Source organism: Cyprinus carpio, unplaced genomic scaffold, assembly GCF_018340385.1.
Source record: "Cyprinus carpio isolate SPL01 unplaced genomic scaffold, ASM1834038v1 S000006753, whole genome shotgun sequence".
Taxonomy (NCBI): domain Eukaryota; kingdom Metazoa; phylum Chordata; class Actinopteri; order Cypriniformes; family Cyprinidae; genus Cyprinus; species Cyprinus carpio.
This window is the reverse complement of record NW_024879352.1, coordinates 2,234,133-2,254,299: the sequence shown is the minus strand read 5'-3', so window position 1 is coordinate 2,254,299 and position 20,167 is coordinate 2,234,133. Positions and strand designations below refer to the sequence as shown.

Here is a 20,167-nt window from a genome sequence, read left to right as displayed (position 1 = left end):
TGGCAAAAAAAAAATATTTTGGGCCCTGCATACATATATATACTACAGCAAAGGCCCATGGACATAGAGTGACATAAAGAGTGAGCTTGGTAAAGCTTGTCCATTTTATGTGTCATATGGATTCCAATGCCTAGGACAAGAGACAGGAAGGGCAGATGGAGCTCTGTGAAACATCATGCACAGAAATGCCTTTGATAACTTGAGTAATCTTCCCTCCTTTCACACACACACACACACACACACACACACACACACACACACACACACACACACACGTATTTTAACTATAGCTTGAAAATTTCTGTCATTTTGAACAGGGAAAGAAAAAGTTGGGAAAAGGAATGTTAGAGTTTGAGTGAGTGGGTGGAGGGAGTGTGTACTGTAAAGAGGAGTGGAAGGGGAAGGAAGAGGGAAACTCATTCAGTAGAGAGGCGCAGAGAACAGCTGAAAAGCTGAGGAGGAGTGGGGGGTAATGGGGGGAGGGGAGGGGAGGGGGTGCATGGGTGGGGTTGTCCCACATAGGACATGTGTCATTGTCTGTTGAAATGTATGTTACCCACCCGCTCTCCTCATTCTCACCCAGAAACTCAGAAGAGGAGACATCTGGCTTCAAGACAAGCTCACAGGACAGAGAAAGAGAGGGAAACAAGAGTGTAGCCTTAAAGCCTACCAGCTGATCGTAGTCTGAGAGGAAGCAGGACTTTTACAAGCGAGTTCAAAAAGCATCTTCGTCAGCAACTGTTAAACAGCAATTATTTTTCTTTCTTTTTTTTCCTGAAAAGTAATTCCAAACATTTTTAAAATGCTTGGGACAATAACTCTGACAGGTAAGAGGCATCTGAAATATATGATTCTTGGGGTCCATAAAGGTTATTAGTAGGGGGCAGTAATAATTAGGAATTTCTTGACATCTTGATGTTTCATTTTCGGGTGTATTTTTATTATTATTATTAATAATTACAAAATTATTACAAATTGCAAATTTATGTTATTCAGTAATTAATTAAAATTGTGTACAAATTCTAATACAGCCTGCCTGGTCTGTAGCTTTTGGCATCATTGTATAGAGTGTAATGTTGTTAAATACTGTTCAGTATCTGTTTTTTTTTTTTTTAATCAGAAAACACTGGATTGATTTTTCATTTGAGTAATTAATTGCTTTCAATTACATATCTCAAGGTTCTTGTGTCTATGTTTAATTATTTTGCATGTCATTAAGCCTTGGTCTTAGATTGAATATAGAAGATATGAAACACCAAGGAGTCCTTAAAGGTGTTCAGTGTTCAGTGTGTACAAATACATTGGGTATTTAATGGGTATTTTTTCCCATTAAATTCCAAAATTCCTGTATATACTGACAGTGATACTTAGAGTGGTAAAGTCACATTTACAGTATGTTAATGTGAAGCATTATCATTTAAGTGTGAGGAATCAGTACAGTTGGTGGGTTTATACATGTACTGTAAAACATTCTTGGAAATGTTCAGTTCTGATGGGCTTCAGTGGTCTCAGATGTCCTTCTTTTTAAAGTATTTTAATGAGTTTTTAAGCCCCTCAAGATCTTAGTCATGGTTCTCTAGAGGTGGTGTGGGTGTATGGAATTGATTACCTGTTGCACATGACTTCAGAGAGTGTTTTGTTTAGCTGGGACTGTTTATTAGGATTTTGTGTGGATGTTCTTATCATGATATTTAATCAGCTTTTTTCCCAAAATTGACCATTTCATTTTATTTTAATGGGCTTAAATTTTATATATGTAGAATATTGGAAGTTTATTACTTTTCTGTTTACTTCATGTTATTATTCACCTCTACCCACTTCGAAAAGTGGATCCTGATAGTATCAATAATGGAATCTTGATGGTTTCATGATTCATATCTATGTTAAAGGGAATCGGAGTCACTGAAGTGTAGTTATTTAGTGTGGGAGGTGGGGTTGTTGGCCTGGTAGGGGTCTGAAAATCAGTCTACTGCTGAGTCTTTCTGTAACTTCCCTAAACTCACCGACTCCACTAATGAACAGCCTGTATTTGCATGTAACAGCAAGGGGTAGAGGGTTGTTGACCATTACCTCAGACCCATCTCAACAAACATCCACCCCTCCCCTGTCTTTCTAGACTATCACACCACTGTGATTTCAGATGGCATTTCCCCCCACCCATTCCAAAATGCTCACCAACAGTTCCTTACTTTAACAACCACAACAGACACGCTATCAAATTCCTTGGCTCGAGTTTCCCCAGTATGAGCCACCATTAAGACAAAGGCAAATGTAAGGCAACTGGTGGTTTGACCCATTTTGTCTTTCGTGTTCAATTTGCACATAAACAGCGCCTCCATGTCTCTAGTGTGAGGCAACAGCAGTGTGTGTCTTTTTACATGAAAATGTGTGTCATTAGTTAAAACATTACAACAGTGTAAGAAGAAACCTCCTGGAATACATCCAAAGGAGATGTTTGTAAAATAATGTAAAGATGAATTAAGAGCATATAATCCGTAGTTTCAGATCTCTCAAATCCTGTATAATGTAAACAACCACAAAAAAAAAAAAAAAAAAATGACTGCATGTTTAAGGCTGGTATCTAGATTATTTATATTTGAGGGCCGCTTTCTTATGTTTGCCTAATTACTGTACTAATCTGACATTTTGATCCCACCCAACTTTCCTACTTTTCCGAACACTTCTACACAACCAGGAATGTTTAAACTAAAAGACTTGCTAATTGTTTTGCTAATTAGTCTTCCATATCACCAAGACTATTTAGAAATTTCTATCTGCCATTCTATATGGCTTCCCATAATGCCTTTTTCTCATTTTACAACAAGGATATTCATTGTGGTAGTTTAAGTTCCAGGATGGACAATAGTGTGGGCCCCCCACCCCTTTTAGCCAAAGCAGGGGAAAAACAGGCCCATTGTGAGACAAAGAGGACAACACAATACAGTCTTCCTAAACTGAAGTTTAGAATTTGGTTTTGTCTGTGGGGGGGGTGGTTTGTTGTATTGTAGGGGGATGGGGATGCCATTGCATCCCTGTTGAATTGTGGGTTTAGGTTTGTCCTTCACTAAATTTAAAGCATACATTGAAAACACAGAGCTTCTTTTTAATCAACAGAAAATGGACTATATAAGAATAATTTTTCACTGAGTGACCCCTACAGCATAAAGAGCATCAGTATTTTATTTTAATGATTGTATGTTGTCCTAAGAATCTGATATGATGGCAGACAGCAGATATAAGCTGTCCCTGTTGTTTAGCTGTAAGATTTTCAAGGATAGGGTAACCAGTCCAAGACTTTACCAGTCACATAAAAAATAAATCCTTCTAGAACAATTTATAAATCATTTTGATCTCTGGCTTAAGTTGTTTTTATAGATAAATGCTTTGCTGCCTCTTTATCTTGGCCTGTGTCATGCAAGTGTTTAGGAAGCCAAGTAATGTGATATCCATGCATTAAAAATGCTTGGAATTTGTTTTTAAAGTCACTGGGTGGGTTTCAGACCCTAGAGCAAGAGCAAGCAGAGCCAGATGTGAACAGTCCCTTGCTAGGTTGGATGTCAAAGGGAAACTGGGCCTCTAGGAGGCTCACACTTCATGCGAACCCGACTCCCTCTTCCTAGCCCCACACCCTCAAAACCAACCCACTCTTGTCAAAACACAGATAGGCAAGGAAGGAATTCAAGACATTATGAGTTTGTGCGTGTGTGTGTGTGTTCTCTTGTTTATCTCACCTGTTGCAATTTTAGTTGTTACATTTTGTCTTGGAAGCTTAAGTACTGGGCACATATACAGGCTTAAAGAAGTTTAATAAAGTGATGTCATTGTGTTTTATTAAATAAGGCCAATTTCACAGTCCAAACGTCTGGCAACATAGCCTGCATAACTGTGAAGCTTACAACATGGAAATTTCCCCTGGTTGCATTGATGTTAAATGATGTCATCATTCCCCAGTTTTTTTTTTTTTTTGGTGGTCACAAGAAAGAGACCAGAAAATGTAAACTTAATATCAAATTGCCATCATATGCCTGATTAAATACGTACAGGGGATACATTTTTTTTGCAGGTTTTTTAGCAATGTGGCTCTGATTTCCTTCAAATGCCACAGCCCTCCACCTTGAATTAATTATATTACTAGATCACGTATTATGCTTTTAAAACTCTAAACTTGTTTTTCTACACTTAGACCTTTTGAGAACTGGCTATTCATAAGAGACAAATGAGTTTTATAAGACTTCATGAGTGTTATGATATTTAATTAATAATTTGATATTTGAGATCTGTTAATCTCATTCCTTGATGATTCCAATGATAATGATTTGATTTATGCTATTATGTGTGAACTTAGGTAACTTGAAATACTGTAACTGAAATAAATATACTAGAAACTTTACTAAAACTTTGCATATTTTACATTACAGTTGGACAGACGGACACCATTACCCAAAAAGAAGACAGCCCTGAAACAACTGAGGTGCATCAAGAAGAGGTTGCCCCTCAGGTTAATGGAGACAAAGGAGACAATTCTGCAAATGTAGATGAAATTACAGCTACAGAAGAGAAGGCAGAAGAGGAAAAACAAGAGGAGGCCAATGAGGTGGGCTTCAAGAAGATCTTCCGTTTTGTTGGATTCAAGTTCACACTGAAGAAAGACAAGAATGAGAAGACTGAGCCTGTGCAACTGCTGACAGTGAAGGAAGCAGAGAGTGGTGCAGATGCAACTTCTGAGGAAAAGAAAGAGGAACCTGCAACAGAGGAAGACAAATCTGTGGAAGACAAATCACCAGAGACTACAGAAAAAGACAAAAAGGCCACAACTGAAGAAGTGATTGATAAGGCAGAAGAACCAGCAGACCAAACTTTAGTTGATGTCCCATCAGAGACTGAAAAGGCCAGTGAGGAGGTGACTGAAAAATCTGCTGAAGAAATGGAGTCATTATCAGAGAAAGAACCTGAGTCAGAAGTGCCAACTGAATCGCCTACAAGTCCACTCTCTCAAGAGACACAGAGTCCCTTTAAGAGGTTTTTCACTCAGGGAATCTTTTCTAACCTTCGGAAGAAGGCAAGCTTCAAAAAGCCCAAAGATGAGGAACAAGTCAAGGAAAAGTCTGCAGAGGAGGACATTCAAGAAACTGAAGAGACAGCAGAGGGTGCTATTGAGGGTACAGAGGAAGTTAAAGTGGATGCAGAGAAAGAACCAGCTGAGGGTGAGCAGATAGAGAAACCTTCTGAAAAGGTTGAAACTAAAGCTGAAATGACAACTGAAACAACTTCCACTGAGACAGAAGAGCCACAAGATCTTAAAGTAGAAGCTGAGGCTGCAAGTGAAGCTGAAGCTCAAACCACTGATGATTCAAAACCAACAATTGACAAGCCAGATGTTTCAGAAGTGGTGACAACTGAAGCTGAAATCCTGTCATCTCAGGAGAAATCCAAGCCTCAGGGAAGCCCACTAAAGAAGCTATTTACAGGAGCAGGACTTAAAAAGCTCTCATCCAAAAAGCAGAAGAGTAAGAAAGAAGCAGAGTTAAAGCAAACAGAATCAAGTGAACAAGTTGCTGAAAACATTCAGTCATCCAGTGAGTCAGCTGAGCCCCAGAAACCTGACAGTGGAGCATCATCTCCAGAAGAATCTGGTGAGCATCTTGTAGGGGAGGTAACTCAAGCTGAGGTAGCTCAAGCTGAGGTAGCTCAAGCTGTGGAGACTAATGGTGAGCCAGTCACTTCTGATAGTGAGAAGAAGAAAGATGGAATTTTACCTTGGTCTTCTTTCAAAAAACTAGTCACTCCAAAAAAACGTGTCAAAAGGCCCTCTGAGAGTGAAGATGAAGCACCTGGAGACAAACCCAAATCTTCTACCCTATCTTCAACTGAAAGTGCCATCTTTGATGAGAAAACCGATGAGCCTAAACCTTCTGAAGAGGTACCATCTGAGTCTAAAGAAGAGTCACAGACAGAATCAAAGGCTGAGCCAAAAGTTGAGAAGCCTGAACCAGTTGCAGAGGAACCAAAAAGAAAAATGGATACATCTGTGTCCTGGGAAGCCCTTATTTGTGTGGGGTCATCTAAAAAAAGGGCCAGAAAGAGTTCTGATTCTGATGATGAAGAACCTAAGATTGAGGAAGAAGTGCAGCAGTCAGGAGAAGAGCAGACAAAGGCCACTGAGTCACCTCTTGTAAGCTCTGGTGAAGCTGACCATGAGAATTCGGCTTCTTCACCTGAACCAGAGGAAGAACTCGTGTCTACCTGGGAATCTTTCAAGAGGCTGGTAACCCACAGAAAGAAACCTAAAGCAGAAGACAAGTCTGATGATGCCTCAGGCCCGGAGCATACAACCTCTGACAGTGAAGCCCCCAAAGAAGAATCCTCTTTCTCTTTGAGGAAATTGATTCCACGCAGGAAGAAGAAGTCTGATGGTAAACAAGAGCAGATCTCTTCTGACATTGGCTCTGCAGAGGATGATTCTGACACTCCAGCTGTGGTGCCTCTTTCAGAATATGAAAATGAACCAACTGCAGAAGTTGCTGTTAAGGCAGAGGAAGTGAAGCAAGAATCTGCACCAGTCACTCAGGCAAAAGCCTCAGATGAGGATAGATCACCGTCTTGGATCTCAACCACTGTGGAAAATGTTGAGGATGACACAGAGGGAAAGCAATTGAGTGACATACCCGAAGAAGGAGACACAGCTGCCACACCCAAATCAACTGATAACACTATTGCAGAGGACATTGTTGAGCTTACATCAGAAGCAGTTACGGCCCTTGAACAAGTAGAGGACACTGAAATGATTTCTGCTGTATCATGTGTTACAACATCACCAGTTACATCAGGTGAGACAACTCCTGTCCCAGGTGATTGTGTAGAGAAGAAGACCGATGTAGTACTACAAGAAGCTGTGGAAACTTTCAGCGTCACCACAAATGCCATGGCTGTCACCATGACTAAGGAACAGGAAAACATAGTTGCAGTCACCACTGATGCTCTTTTGGTCGAGTCAGCTATCAAGGACGAGAAAACAGTCTTGGTTGCACATGAGAAAACAGAGGCAATTGCTGTTTGCACTGGCCTTGTCACTAGTGAAATAAAGGCAGTGGAGGAAGAAAGCCTCACTCAGAAGCCTTCAGTAGAGTCGATAACAGTTGTTAGCCAGGTGCTTGTCACAGAGTTGGCTGTTGAAGACAAAACACAAGAGCCTGAAAAGTCCAGTGTGACTGAGGATGAGGTTCATGAGGCTCAGATGAGTGGAGGTCAGACAGAGCTCACAGAAAATGCTATTGATGAGAAAACACAGTTTGAAGAGATAAAGGAGACACCTGAACCTGAGTCTGTGACTGATCTCCAAGAAGTAGCAGCAGTCAAAGTAGCACTCATTAATTCTGTACAACAGGAACCAGAGTTTCTTGAAGAGCCAGTGGTGGCAGAAAAATCCCCTCAGGTTGAGGCTGCAGGTCCTGTTGAACCAACTGTTGAAGATTCAATCTGTACTCAAACTGTAGAAGTCACTGAAGTTGCTGTTGCTGAAGGTGAGAAAGTGCAAGAACTGGAGGATGTTAAAGAAGTTAAAGTCACAGTTGAGGTATCGTCTGTGGAGGGAGTTGCCATTGCTGTAACAGAGGAGGTCATGGCAAACCTTCCAGAGGTGCCTGCTTCTCAAACTGCTGGGTCTACAGAAGATCCCATTTCTGTTATAGCTGCCACTGAAGAATTTGCAGTCATGAAAGAGACTGTTTGTGTTATAAGCTCAGCATCTGAGATGCCAGAATCCCATTCAGCAGATCTAGCTCATGAAACTGTTATGGAAAAGGTTCCTCTTGTTCTTCCCACACCTGACCACAAAATCCAGGTTATAGCGAATGATGCTGAGGTTGACTCTGCTCAAGAAATTGTTGAGGGAAACTTAGAAGTAACCTCAACAAAAGTTAGTATTGTGGTTGAGGAAGTTACTGAAAATGTGAAAGAAGAAACTGAAGTGATCCAAGCAACCCAAGTGACAGAAGAAGAAATCATTGAGAAACAGGGCAGTGTTATTGTGCAAGAGGTCATTCAAAATGTTGTAGAGAATCTTGCTGAGGCACATGCAGAACAAAAAGTGCCTGAGAAGACTAGTGAGGAGGTAGAACCCTGTACCACATCAGTAGATGTCAAATTTGAAGAGGCCCCAGCAGTTTCTGGAATGATTGAGGAAAACCCTTCAACAGATGTTGTTTCGGAGGAAAAAGCTCCTGTAGAAACAAGCCCAGAGAAGCCAAAAGCATCTAACGATATCTGCAAAGATGATGATGAACAAACTCACATGGTCACTGAGAAACCAGTGAAAACAGTTAACGACACCATTCTGATTACAGAAACAGTTACGGTTTCTATCACAGATGAAATCCAACCTCAAAATGAGGAGGTTGCCACTGTCTCTGTGGAAGATGTGCATCAAGAAATAGAAGTAACAAAAGGTGAAGTTGAACTTAAGAAAGCAGAAGAGAAAAAGTTTAGTGGAACCACAGAACGTGAAGAAGGAAAAAGTCAAGCTGAATCAGATCCAAAGGAAGTGCCAAAAGAAATCCAGCAAGAGACACAAGCTTCAGAGGTTTCAGAAGCCATAAAAGAGGAAAAGATGACAGAAACATCTGTTACAGGTGCAAGTCAAGACCAGATTGTGGCTGAGCAGTGTCAAATGGCACAGGAGGTACAGATTGAGACTGCACAGGAATTTAAAGTTGGTGTTATAAATGTCATAAATGCAGATGATGAACCTGTTCAAGACCCGGGTACAAACATGAAAGAAGAAAGTTCAGAGGGTCAGGAATCAGTAGAAGACAAGCCTCAAAAAGACTTGGAAGAACCTCAATCAGAGGTTTCAGCACAGGACACGACAAACCAGGGAGAGTCCAGAGATCCAGATTGTCAAAAGACAGATGCTGAAAATGTACCTGCCAAACTGGAGACTGCTACTGAGAAGACAGAAAATGCCATTACAGTGGAGGAGGGAATGGAGGAGGTCAGGAATGAGATCGAGCCTGTCTCCACAGAGGTTGTCACAGTGTCATGAGCAGGTTAGTCTTTATTAACTTATTGAAATTGATCATTTTATTTTTCATTTCAAATGTAAATCAAAACAATTATATTAAAAATATTGCATTTTTCAAAGGTAGTTTTGTTCATCAAAAAAATGGCCACATTCCTTGTCACAGTTTTTGCATGGTGCCTTTTTAAAAACCTCAATGGTTCTTAGTTTTATTAGGGGTAGATTTCCATTTGGTAAGATGAAAAAGCTTTTGTTCCATGTACGAGTAACCAAGGGACCTTCGATATCAAAGCAGGAATGCCGCTGCCTGACCCTTCACTTTATATGCTGGGTCTTAAAGGGAAGCTGTGGGAAGAGAGATGAACATGTGATGAGAGACAGAGTATAATTCCCCACCCCCTCCCTAATGCACTTATTCTCTTACACACATCAAAGCCTTCAATATGTAGTTAGAGAACCAATTCATCTGATAAGATACACTGTATGATCAAATACAACCCTTAGTTGTCAAATTCAGTATATAAGTAGAGAGAATAAAACTTAATTTCATGATTACTTTTTCTCAATGGATAAAGCCTTGGAGAGTTGAATAGTGGTATTCTTCATGTAGTACTTCACGTCAGTTTTCCCAAGAAATTATTATGGAATGCTGGCTTCTAACACTCGAAGGGTAATACTACATTACAGTAAGCAGATTGACATGTTCAGTAATAATTGAGCTACAGCTGGTCTTCATCTCTCCTTAAAATATTTGATTAAAATGCATAATGAAATATTTGAAGGGTTGAATGCATGTTGCACGCCACCCATCTTTCGTTCGGGGAGTGCTGAGGCCTATTGTAGTCAGAATAATATTTTTACATGCTTAATGAAGCCAAGCTACAATTGCATTATTAGTATGTCTACATTTACATGATATTTTAAAAAGATGAATTATTGTTTTAGTCTGACTCAAATCAAACTATTAAAAGACATGTAAACATACTATCATTATTACACATATTATGTTTACTTGCATTTGCAAAAAAAAAAAAAAAGTGAAATCAGTGGCAACTCCATAAAATAAATACATATTAAAAATTTATCATTAGTTTTACCCTGCAGCTATTAACATAATTATACTGTACAATGAGCCCTAGTGTAAAGTGTGGTAAAAAGAAAAGGGATGCGAGAAGAGACCTGGGTGTGTCTGATAAATATTAGATGAGTGCTAATTCAGCACTGCATACAGCAGAGGCTGGTGAACTATAGCTTCGCAGCATGAGCTTTGGTGCACTGCTCATTCTCTTTTCTCTCTCACTGCCCCCTTTGCCTTGGTTCCTTGTGCTGAGTCATACAAACAGAGTGAGACAGTTGTGGCACAGAAGATACAGTGCAGATGGAAAGAGCAAAATGTGCATTCGTGTGAAATAATGGGTGACAAAGGAACATAATAGAATAGTAACTTGTCATGTTAATTGATTAAAGAGCTATGAGAAAAGAAAAGAGGAAAAGAGTACAAAGCATAATGCAGTTTTGAAATCCCTGCTGAAAATTCCAGCATTGCTGGTCACCAGCATATAAGGTATGTTTTGAATGCTGGGACAAGTATGGGACGCTGGTTTGCTGGTTCCCAGCATGGGAAGTAAGTGTATATTTTGCATGCAGGGACCAGCTTTCTTTGTTTTCATATCTGTAAATGTTTGTGTTTTGCAATGTACACAAGCTCTTTATAACTGTTTTTAAATTATTTGTGTAAAGATCCTTTGAAATTGATGAAAAAATCATTTGAAACATTTTTTTCACCAGTTTGACTTCTTTTTTTTTTTGTTATTCAAAACTTCAGGTAACACTGATTAATAATATAATCATATCTAAAACAACTCAAATTCAGTTCTGCCATCAACAGAGGGAGCAAAATTAATTTATTACAATAAATCATGTTTTGATTGAAATGTAATTTATCTTATTTTTATTTTGATTTTTTATTGTTTTTGTTTTTGAAATTATTAAACAATGCTTTGGTTTGCAAATAGAAGCAATGCTTGTTCCCAAACAAACTGCTTGCATACAGACAGCTGGCCTGCTCACACTCAACCCTGCTTATGATCCAGCTTCACCAGCTCCATTTTGCTTGAGAGCAGCATGACTATGCTGCCTGGTCTACCAGCTAAAGCAGCACTGTACCAGTACTAACCAGCAATTCATCTTGGTTTATGCTGGATTTTTCAGCAGGGATAGCATTTGAATTAGCAGAATTAGCATTGTAAGCAAGCTTAAAATGTATTGCAAACAAAATTCTAATGTGCTAGAATTGTTTTTCTCACCATTTTCTCCTTATTCTTTTTGTCTTGCAGTCTTGCATGTAGAAAGCGGTCACATGACTGGGGCACAGAGCTTTCCGGAAAGCAGAAAGTGAGTGGCAGCCATGGAGGATACTAAGAGACAGTGCTCTGTAGCAACTCCCAGAGCAGGAGACTCGAGGCCAATCTCCCTTCTCTCTCTTCTTAAATCCATCCACTCATCCCTTTTCCTTTTTCCAAATTACTTATAACTCAGCTGCCATATCACGAGGTCTTGCACCTCACTGGACTCATCGAGGGATCCCCCCTACTCCCACTTTCCTGTATTTTGCCAAATTGCATCAGATGCCATTTTCCCACCTGCAAATTTTGTGATGACATTTTCTTTTTTATTAGTTGTCAGCAGCCTGTCGAATGGAGAGAATATGTATGTGTTGTTCTTGTATGAGCGTATGTGTGTCTGTGGTGTTGAAGTTGGTGAGTTGTTATTTTGTATATTGTATTTAAATCTAAAATATTCTCTCAAGTCTCTCAAACATGTTCTAACATTCTAAAAAAAAAACATTGAAATCGGCATCATGCTGGTGTAAAACTACAAAATATTATTTAGACAGGTAATTTTAACAAACATGGTACAGATACACCCGCTACAGCAAATGAAAAAGTGCTTAATATGCTGTGGATGTAATGTGAAAATTAAGTAAAATTCAGTTAACTCTGAAACACAATATCCAGCCATTATCATCTACATTCTCACTGTATAGATATACTACTTCTTCGTCCCTTACTGTGAAATGTTGTCTTTTTATTATGTGTATTTATCATATACAATCACAATGAACAGTTTCACCATTAATGTGTGATTAATGAAAGATTTTAAGAAACAGATGTTCAGTTTGATTTGCTTTTAGTGGTACCCTGTGAAAATTGATGATCATGATGATAAATGCCTGCATGAGTAGTATTGTCCTCAAAATACATGTGCACTTCACTGTTTAACGGCCTTAGCGAATGCATGTTTCAACACCAAAAATGCACCTGAGGTTAAAAGAAGATTGTGAGATAATTGTGCAAGGAGAATTGAAGTAACATCATGTATTGGTAAACTCTCCAACACAGGTTACACATGGTTTTAATTCTCAGATATGTGGGTATTCAGTAATATAGTGTAGAATATTTTTCACATTCCTAATCTCTGGATCAAGGACTATTTCTTTGAAAGACGTCATAGATGCCTTATTGTCAGTCTCTTTGAAGTGAGTATATTATAGCCATACATGCAGATGGGAAGATGAGGAAAGCATTTCAAAATCAAATGTAAATGAGTGACAGTTGTTGTGTATTTGGATGATGATGATGGCAAAATGTAAAGCAAAGTAAATTGTAGTAATTTCAGGTCTATTTTTTAATATGTGATTCTCGAAATGTATGTGCTGGTCAACATTCAGAAAGTCTGCATTCAGAGTCTGCACAGCGGTGCATTATCTTGAATAGAAAAACAGCTTTGCTACTACTGTCACGCTTTGAATGAACAGCCCACTCACATTCTTTTCTTAGCTTTTTATAATACAGTCTACTGTGAAGCTCTTTAACATTTGTACAAACTGTATACCTATGTACCTTGTCATATTGTAATATTAACAAATAACCAATGAAACCATTAAGGAATGTTATATACCAGTAGCATGAGTCTCAATTCTTTTTGTATTCTTCAAGCTGTTAATAGTATGGTTACCAAATCATGTCTATATTTCATTTAAATAAAGCTAGTGTAAATCAAGCTTGCCGTTTCTTTTCATTGCCCTTTGCTCTGTTTGTGTGTATTGCTAGGTGTTGGGATGACACAGAAAAAGCAATCTAAGTATTCAAAATATATATAATTGAATTGGCATAAGCTAACTGCTGGTAATGTTTAAGCAGAGTTACAAAGTTTTTGCAAGTTCTGGTGTTGTGGCACCTCATATAAAAACCCAGTGGTGCCATCTTGTGGCTCATACAACCAGACTTGAATAAAATTGCTGTTTACATAAATTATTTTAAAAAATAAGCAGCAGTGCTATTTCATGTTATAGTAGTGTTTGTTTCGCATAAGTGGAGGATACAAAGGATATTTAAGAAAAGTTTAATCTAGAAAGGTTTTCTAATACCTGTTAAACATGGCTGTACATAATTGCCTCTAGCAGAGAATGGATTACTTTTAGTACCATTAAAAAGTTTGGGGTTTATCATTTTTTTGTTTTTTTATGCTCACAAAGGCTGCATTATTTGATAAAAATACAGTAAACACAGGAATGTTGTGAAATATTTAAAATACATTTTCAATATTAATATTTTAAAATTACATTATTTTTACATTTTATGTTTTTATATGCCGAAAATAAGTATTAATTTCTTAGAAAAAAAAAAGTACCCAAACTTTTGAACAGTATTGTATATTAAGGAAATAAATACTCATTTCAAAAACATAAGGATTTATTACCATTATTCACAATGAAAATGCAAAGGTTTTTGTTTTTTTTCCAGAGACAACCGTTCATGTTCCTGAGGAGCGAGAGATCACAGTATGTTTGCCTTAGCTTTGGGGTTTGTCAAGGGGCACCTTCACCCCTCCCCTCCCTATAACTGTCTCAAAGAGTAACAACTTGCATTTGTACAAATAATAAAGAATTGTAACAATACTACAGAAAAATAAGGCATGACACTGCCTAATGTATGATAACATTTAAGAAACAGGAGGCCTCTTCAAAATTAACTACAATAAAAAAAAATTAAAATAAAAAATTAAATCCTTGTAACAAAATGAAGCAAATGGTCATTCCTGGGTTCTAATTAGCTTTTCAGTAGTAACTTAACTCACAGTGCTCTTACAATAAATTCCTACAAGGTCTTTACAAAGAGAAAGATGGAAGAAATATTTAGCACTGAATGTAAATTGCCCTGGTTTTAAGTTTCCTGATGTATCACAAGTATATTGACGAGAGTAGTCAGGGATCTTTAGTAGATATCAGTGCTTTTACAGCACGACCTCACTGTCAGTTTCATTAAAACAAAGACAGCCAATGCAGAGATGACAAATACATAGACACTATAATAAATAATAATCAACAGTAAATGCATTGAACAATATACAACCTCTGAGATTATAAAATTCTTCGTAAATAAAGCACTGTACATAAAATTAGAAAATGTATATAAAACTCAAAAATAAGGAATTTATGAGCATATTCAAGCAAATAATTTCATGGCAAAATTAAATCGGCAAACAGTGACAGAAATATCTCCCTTCAAGCAACGTTATGTTACATGTGTACGATTGGCCACAGTGTTTTTAAAATTCACACACAGTAACAACTTTGATTAACACACAGCACAACTGTAAACATGTTGAACCACAGTGAGAGCAACACAACCAGACTGCTGATGAGCTGCCGCCAACCAGTTTCACAGCGGGGATGTTTAATCATTTAGGCGGCAATGGCACAAAAAAGCACTGTAACAAACAAATGTGAAATTACAAAAGTGGAATAATTAGGCAAATATATTGTGGGTCATGTTAACAATATAAATGATGACGTTGGACAGGTAATCTGGCACTGCATGAAGGTTATCTACAAATCCACCTTGCTCTTGCTAACCCAACGCATGTAATGAGAAATTAGAAACAGTGTGAGAAAGAAAAACTTTGAGATCTGTGCAACACTTCCCAGAGGCAATGGAAGATAAAGTTGACTTTGATCCTCGACCCTTTGATGCAAATTTAAGGTTAGTTGAAACCAGTTGAGGTAGTGAATGCTCATCCTAAACCAAGACCCACATTTAGCTGCTCAGAAAATTTCATTTTATTTTCAAAAGAAATTTTGGTGCTGTACCAAAAAACTAATAATTTTGTGGCTTTAATTTTTTTTAATATTCGATAGAGTTACCAATCCAACCTAATGAGGTCTACGGCGGATCTGCATGCAGGATTACAGCAGTTCACTACATCCTTTTTTCTGTATGCTGTTAGACAGGAAGAAACACAAACTACCCAAACAAATGGCCCAAGTAACTAATAAACTCCCTTAAAAAATACAGAATGAAGCAGGAATTTGACTTGTCGGACTAAAGATGCTGTAAATCTGTTATAAATATAGTAACCAAATTAATGAGTGTTAAAAAAGCAGAAAGTAGAAGTACTTTCCAGAAGTAAAAACCCCAGAAAAAATAAACAATATAACAGAATTTTCCATCTGTAGCTTAACTTCTGATCATAATTTACCCACAATTGAAACACAATACATTAAAAGAAACAATACTTTGAAGTGGATGAATGCAAAGCTATTCCACAAAGACTTCCTCAGTTTTGATAGGCGTCATCAACGGCCCACCACTGGATGAATCCGAGCCTTCGTCTTTGGCAAGGCTGTCATTGTTCAGCCCACTGATGGCCATTTCTCCAGCTGCTCCAACTGAGAGCGCACTCTGGTTGAAGCACAGGTGCTTGATCACCTCATTGGGGCTGGAGAAGGTCATTTCACAACACATTACATTTGTACGGTCTCCCAGAAGAGCCGAGAAACAGTGCCTCCATTTTGGCTGGAGTCATCCGCGGCACACAGCTCCATGCTCTGTCGGTCTACCATGGTGTATGCTGGCTCCGAGCCCAGATTCATGCAAACGTGCCGGGCCGCTTGGTTGGCCCGACAGAAGCTCTTGCCGCAGGCACTGCAGCGGTACGGCTTTCCCGTATGGATGTACATGTGCTCTCTCCAGTGGCTCTTCTGGATGAACTTGCGGCCACAAGTGGAGCACTCATATTTCCTCCGCTTCACTTCTCGCTCCATGTCAGCCGCACCCTCTAGGTTGTCAATATCAGCAATATCGGATGGAGGTGGAGTGTCAGCCTGGGGCTGCGCCATGCACAGGCTGACTGCAGTTGTTGTTGGGACAGGCATAGCTGTTTCAGGATGAGGCGAGTCTTTTGAGTACACATGTTGCTCGCTGTCACTGGCACCGTCCACGATGATGGGAGTGGCTGCAGCGGCTTCGCTGCCTCTGAGAACTTCCTCCACCTCTGGTGTGGCGGCACCTCCAGTCAACATGGGGGAAGCCGCACCGACGGACTCTAACACCAGGGGGAGCATAGCCTGAGTGTGTAGAAGCAGGTGCTCTCGTAAGGCTCCTCGCTGGGTGAAGCGACCCCTACATACATGGCATGTATAATGCTTTCTCCTCATAGAGGAACTTCTTCTCATGATGCTGGGCTTCACATGCAGAATGGTGTTAGCGCTCAGGGAGCAAGACGGGCCTCACTTGCAGATGTTTCCGTCTCGCCGCCTTCCCCTCACAAACTGACTGATGCTCACAGACGCTTCCATCTCCGCTTCTGACAGAGCTTGCCTGTGCTTTGGATACAGGCTGCGTCAGTGAGGTAGCTTTGTTTGTGGTAATGCACTTCCCATCAAGCAAACCGCCACCTTCCGAGTCGAATGGCGAAGAGAGATGCGTTCTCGCTGAGAGGCGGTTCGTGAGCGTGGCCTGTTGGTCTGATATCTGAATGCCATAAAGATAGGGACGACAGGGGAAAGCTGAACTCAGGGTGTGCCTGAGTCGCATGGCTAGCCAGACTTGCCTCCTGAATGAGAGGGTACGCATGGAGGAACTTGACGCCCTGCTCCAGGCGAGCTGGGTCTATAAGCTGTGTCGCCAGTTTTTTCCGGTGTACATCAGATTGAGGAGGTAGCTGAAGATGTCGGGCTGAATGTCAGCAGGCTTCAAGCGAACACAGTCACTGGTTGGGAGGATAAGAAAACAAAGATTCAATGTTGAAAAAAAAAAACACCAATCTTATGCTGCTACAAAAGTTCTTTAATACCTTAAATTTTAGCACAAATGTTTATCCCTAAATAAGGCATTTATTGCACATTACCCATCAAAAAAAAACAACACCAATCTCAATAAAATGATTAGACTAACATGCACAATCTGCTGGTATCAATGATCAATATTTGTCCAGTTGATAATTGTGCATTTTTCTCCTATTTACAGTTTACATGTAGATTATCTAATGTTAATGTTACTTTAATCTTTTAAGGTTGGAATACACTACATGGCTTTTACCCAGATTTTTGCCTCATTACGGTCTAGACTAGTTGACGCTAGTTGCCAAAAGTAAGAGCCAATGTGCAGTTTCTTGGCAGTTGGATTTGACAAATTTAGCAAAAAAATCATGTAGTGTACATTTTTTTTTCAGCTTCGCACTCTGATTGTGTCCAGTCAGAGAACATTAAACATGTTTGATTTGTTTGCCATGCATCTCTTAGCAATGAGCCACATTATACTGCATGTGTTTGCTGTCTTCAGGATGATATGAAAGTCTGGTAGTGTGTTTAATCAGTATGATGCCCAAATCTGTTCAGATTTGAAAAGTCATGTAGTGTATTCAAGCCTTTTTCAGATTGCACATTATAATGTTGTGATGCCTAAATTTACTTGTAGCATTTAAAATGAATGATTTTTGATTTTAGTTTTTGATTTTGATGTTTTAACATGAGAACAATTATCAGCTTACCATATCAACATATTCCTAATTTAGGCACAAAATGGACTTCAAAATCACACATAAAGCTGTTACCTGTCCTGGTGGTATAAATAGCATTCTGAAGTAGTTCGAGAATGCGGCCAATACGGCCTTGTGTGCTTTGAAAAAGACATCGCCGATGGCGACCGTGCCAGTCACACAGGAAGCCAAACTCCCTCTGCGCGTTGAGCTGCTGCAGAAGGATATAAGACCATGATTGGCCAGCTCCATACTTCCTCCTACCACAGAAAGGGCCAGAGATGACAGTCAACTTCCTGTGTACTACAGACCACAATGCCTCAAAAAAAAACAAAAAAAAAAAGTCTTGAGTAAAAGAAGGCTGTTGGTTGTCTGTTGATATGGACTTAATCAGCAGTGAACAGCCATAAAAATGAATCCAACACTGTAAAACCAAACAATAAGCTAAACTCTAAGGTACACTTGGAATATGAATATTACAACTAGTAGACTAGAGTTTTAAGGGTTTGTTTTAAATCCTTAACCCTAAGTATAACACTTGGGGAACACAACTCTTCCCCCATGATTTGTGCAACTAAAAATGAAATAACATCAACTTTAAACTGTATTGCTTGTTTGTGAGGTATGCTGTTACTTTAAGCGATAGGATTTCATTACAGTGCTTTCAAGGCACAGCAGTTCATTTACTAAAGCCTAAAACCTAAACATTATTTGTTTTGTTACTTTCTTAATATTGGCAAATCTACTTCTCATTAACATTTAAAGGGATAGTTCACCTAAATATATTTTTCCCCCCAGAATTATCCCTGTAAACGATAAAGATATAGTTCTAAAAATTGTTCTCAATATTAAAGAATAGCAGAGTCCACACCACAGCTATAACGATAAAGGCACAGAGACATGATATCATTGGAATCACTTTCAGAACAATTTGTTTTCCAACTGATGAACGAAAAAAACATTGACAGTCAATCAGAATCAATCCTGCTATAACGAGCTTGAGAATTTAAAGGCAGGGAATCACTTTCAGAACGTGTGCTTGGAATAAAACAGATGATATCATCCACCGGTAAGGACGCTAATGAAGTTTATCTTTATAGTTATTGTTCTTGGTGATTCCTATTGATCAAGCTGAAGGAAGGTTTTGTTGATTATTGCATTCTCAAGACATTTTTAAACAGAAATACTCTAAATGGAATGTGAAGTTTATCATATTCACCCCATTTTAAACTTTTCATATTCTCCCAAGATATACAATTAAAATATTTGAGACCTCTAGTTATAAATCTTTTTTTTAATCATTATTCTGGAGGGAAAAAACAAGACAGAAAACACAAGTATATTATCTGAAGACTTGATTCTAACATAATATCCATTAGAGATTTTTATTTAAGGCAGCTAACTTGTTAGACAGTATAAAAACAGTCAGACTACCATGAGATCTCCACATTTTTACCCTGACAACATGGTCCCAACAGAGCAGTCAGATCCAGCCATGGGCCACACATCTGATGAAACCTTTGAACACTGAACCCTGATCCCTGAGGTTATTAACCCTCATCTACCAGAACCAGCTCTGCAGCCTCTATGCCTTGAATGTCCCATTACCCTAAACGGTCAATCACAGGCTTTGTGTGTCACATGACTCGCTCTTCAGGCAGCATTCCTGAGGTTACTTCCTCTCAACTCCTCTTTAGTGGAGAACAGACAAGTCCACAGAGCCTACAGAGTCACTGCCATGTGCTGTAATGTCACAGAGCGGTGTGTAAAGACTGCAAAACATTTCTTAACAGTAGTTTAAGTCTACATTAAGCTGGCTCCTGTCAATCGTGCAATCGCACCAGTGATTTTGGAATATACTGGACTCACACCGAAAGAAACTACAATCCCATGACCCACTGAAAATGACAACTATTATATATAAATAATTATAATTATAAAAACCCATGATATATAAATAAAAATATTGAAATATAATAAAAATAAAAATATTTTGTTTATTGCAAAATGCAAAATACATTAGTATTTTGAGAGCACAGACTGACTGACTTTGTGTCCGAAACCACATCCTGTCCAGTAGATACTGCAGCTGGTTCTAGCTGAGTAGTAGTTTATCCAGGTAACTTTTCACATCCTGACATATAACTCATCTCAACTATTGTGTTTCACCTACTATATAGTAGGGAAGTTAAGTAGGCATTTTCGGACACAGGGTGACTTCTACACCATTTGCGGTGCTTCATGGGAGGAGGCGGGCACTAACAAGCTCGTTGCAATTCTCTGATTGGTGGAGAGAGATTTCCGCTGTGTTGAACTGATGATTATTTATAC

At 38.9% G+C, this 20,167-nt stretch overlaps 1 protein-coding gene and 1 pseudogene across 2 annotated transcripts in view; one reads left to right on the top strand and one right to left on the bottom strand.

Annotated features, from left to right (window-relative positions):
- The window catches only part of LOC109113733 (A-kinase anchor protein 12-like), a 45,494-nt gene extending 32,416 nt beyond the window's left edge, over nucleotides 1-13,078 (top strand). The window contains exons 1-3 of one of the 2 annotated variants that reach the window (XM_042755886.1): nucleotides 565-827; nucleotides 4,419-9,044; nucleotides 11,353-13,078. In XM_042755886.1, the coding sequence (XP_042611820.1) occupies nucleotides 803-827; nucleotides 4,419-9,040 (4,647 nt within the window). In that variant the 5' untranslated portion in view covers nucleotides 565-802 and the 3' untranslated portion in view covers nucleotides 9,041-9,044; nucleotides 11,353-13,078. Of the gene's footprint in view, nucleotides 1-564; nucleotides 828-4,418; nucleotides 9,045-11,352 lie in introns of those variants that run through there. The other variant, XM_042755884.1, reaches the window with a different exon arrangement.
- A 674-nt stretch (nucleotides 13,079-13,752) lies between these two features.
- LOC109113731 lies at nucleotides 13,753-18,088 on the bottom strand (annotated as a pseudogene).
- Between the last annotated feature and the right edge of the window lie 2,079 nt (nucleotides 18,089-20,167).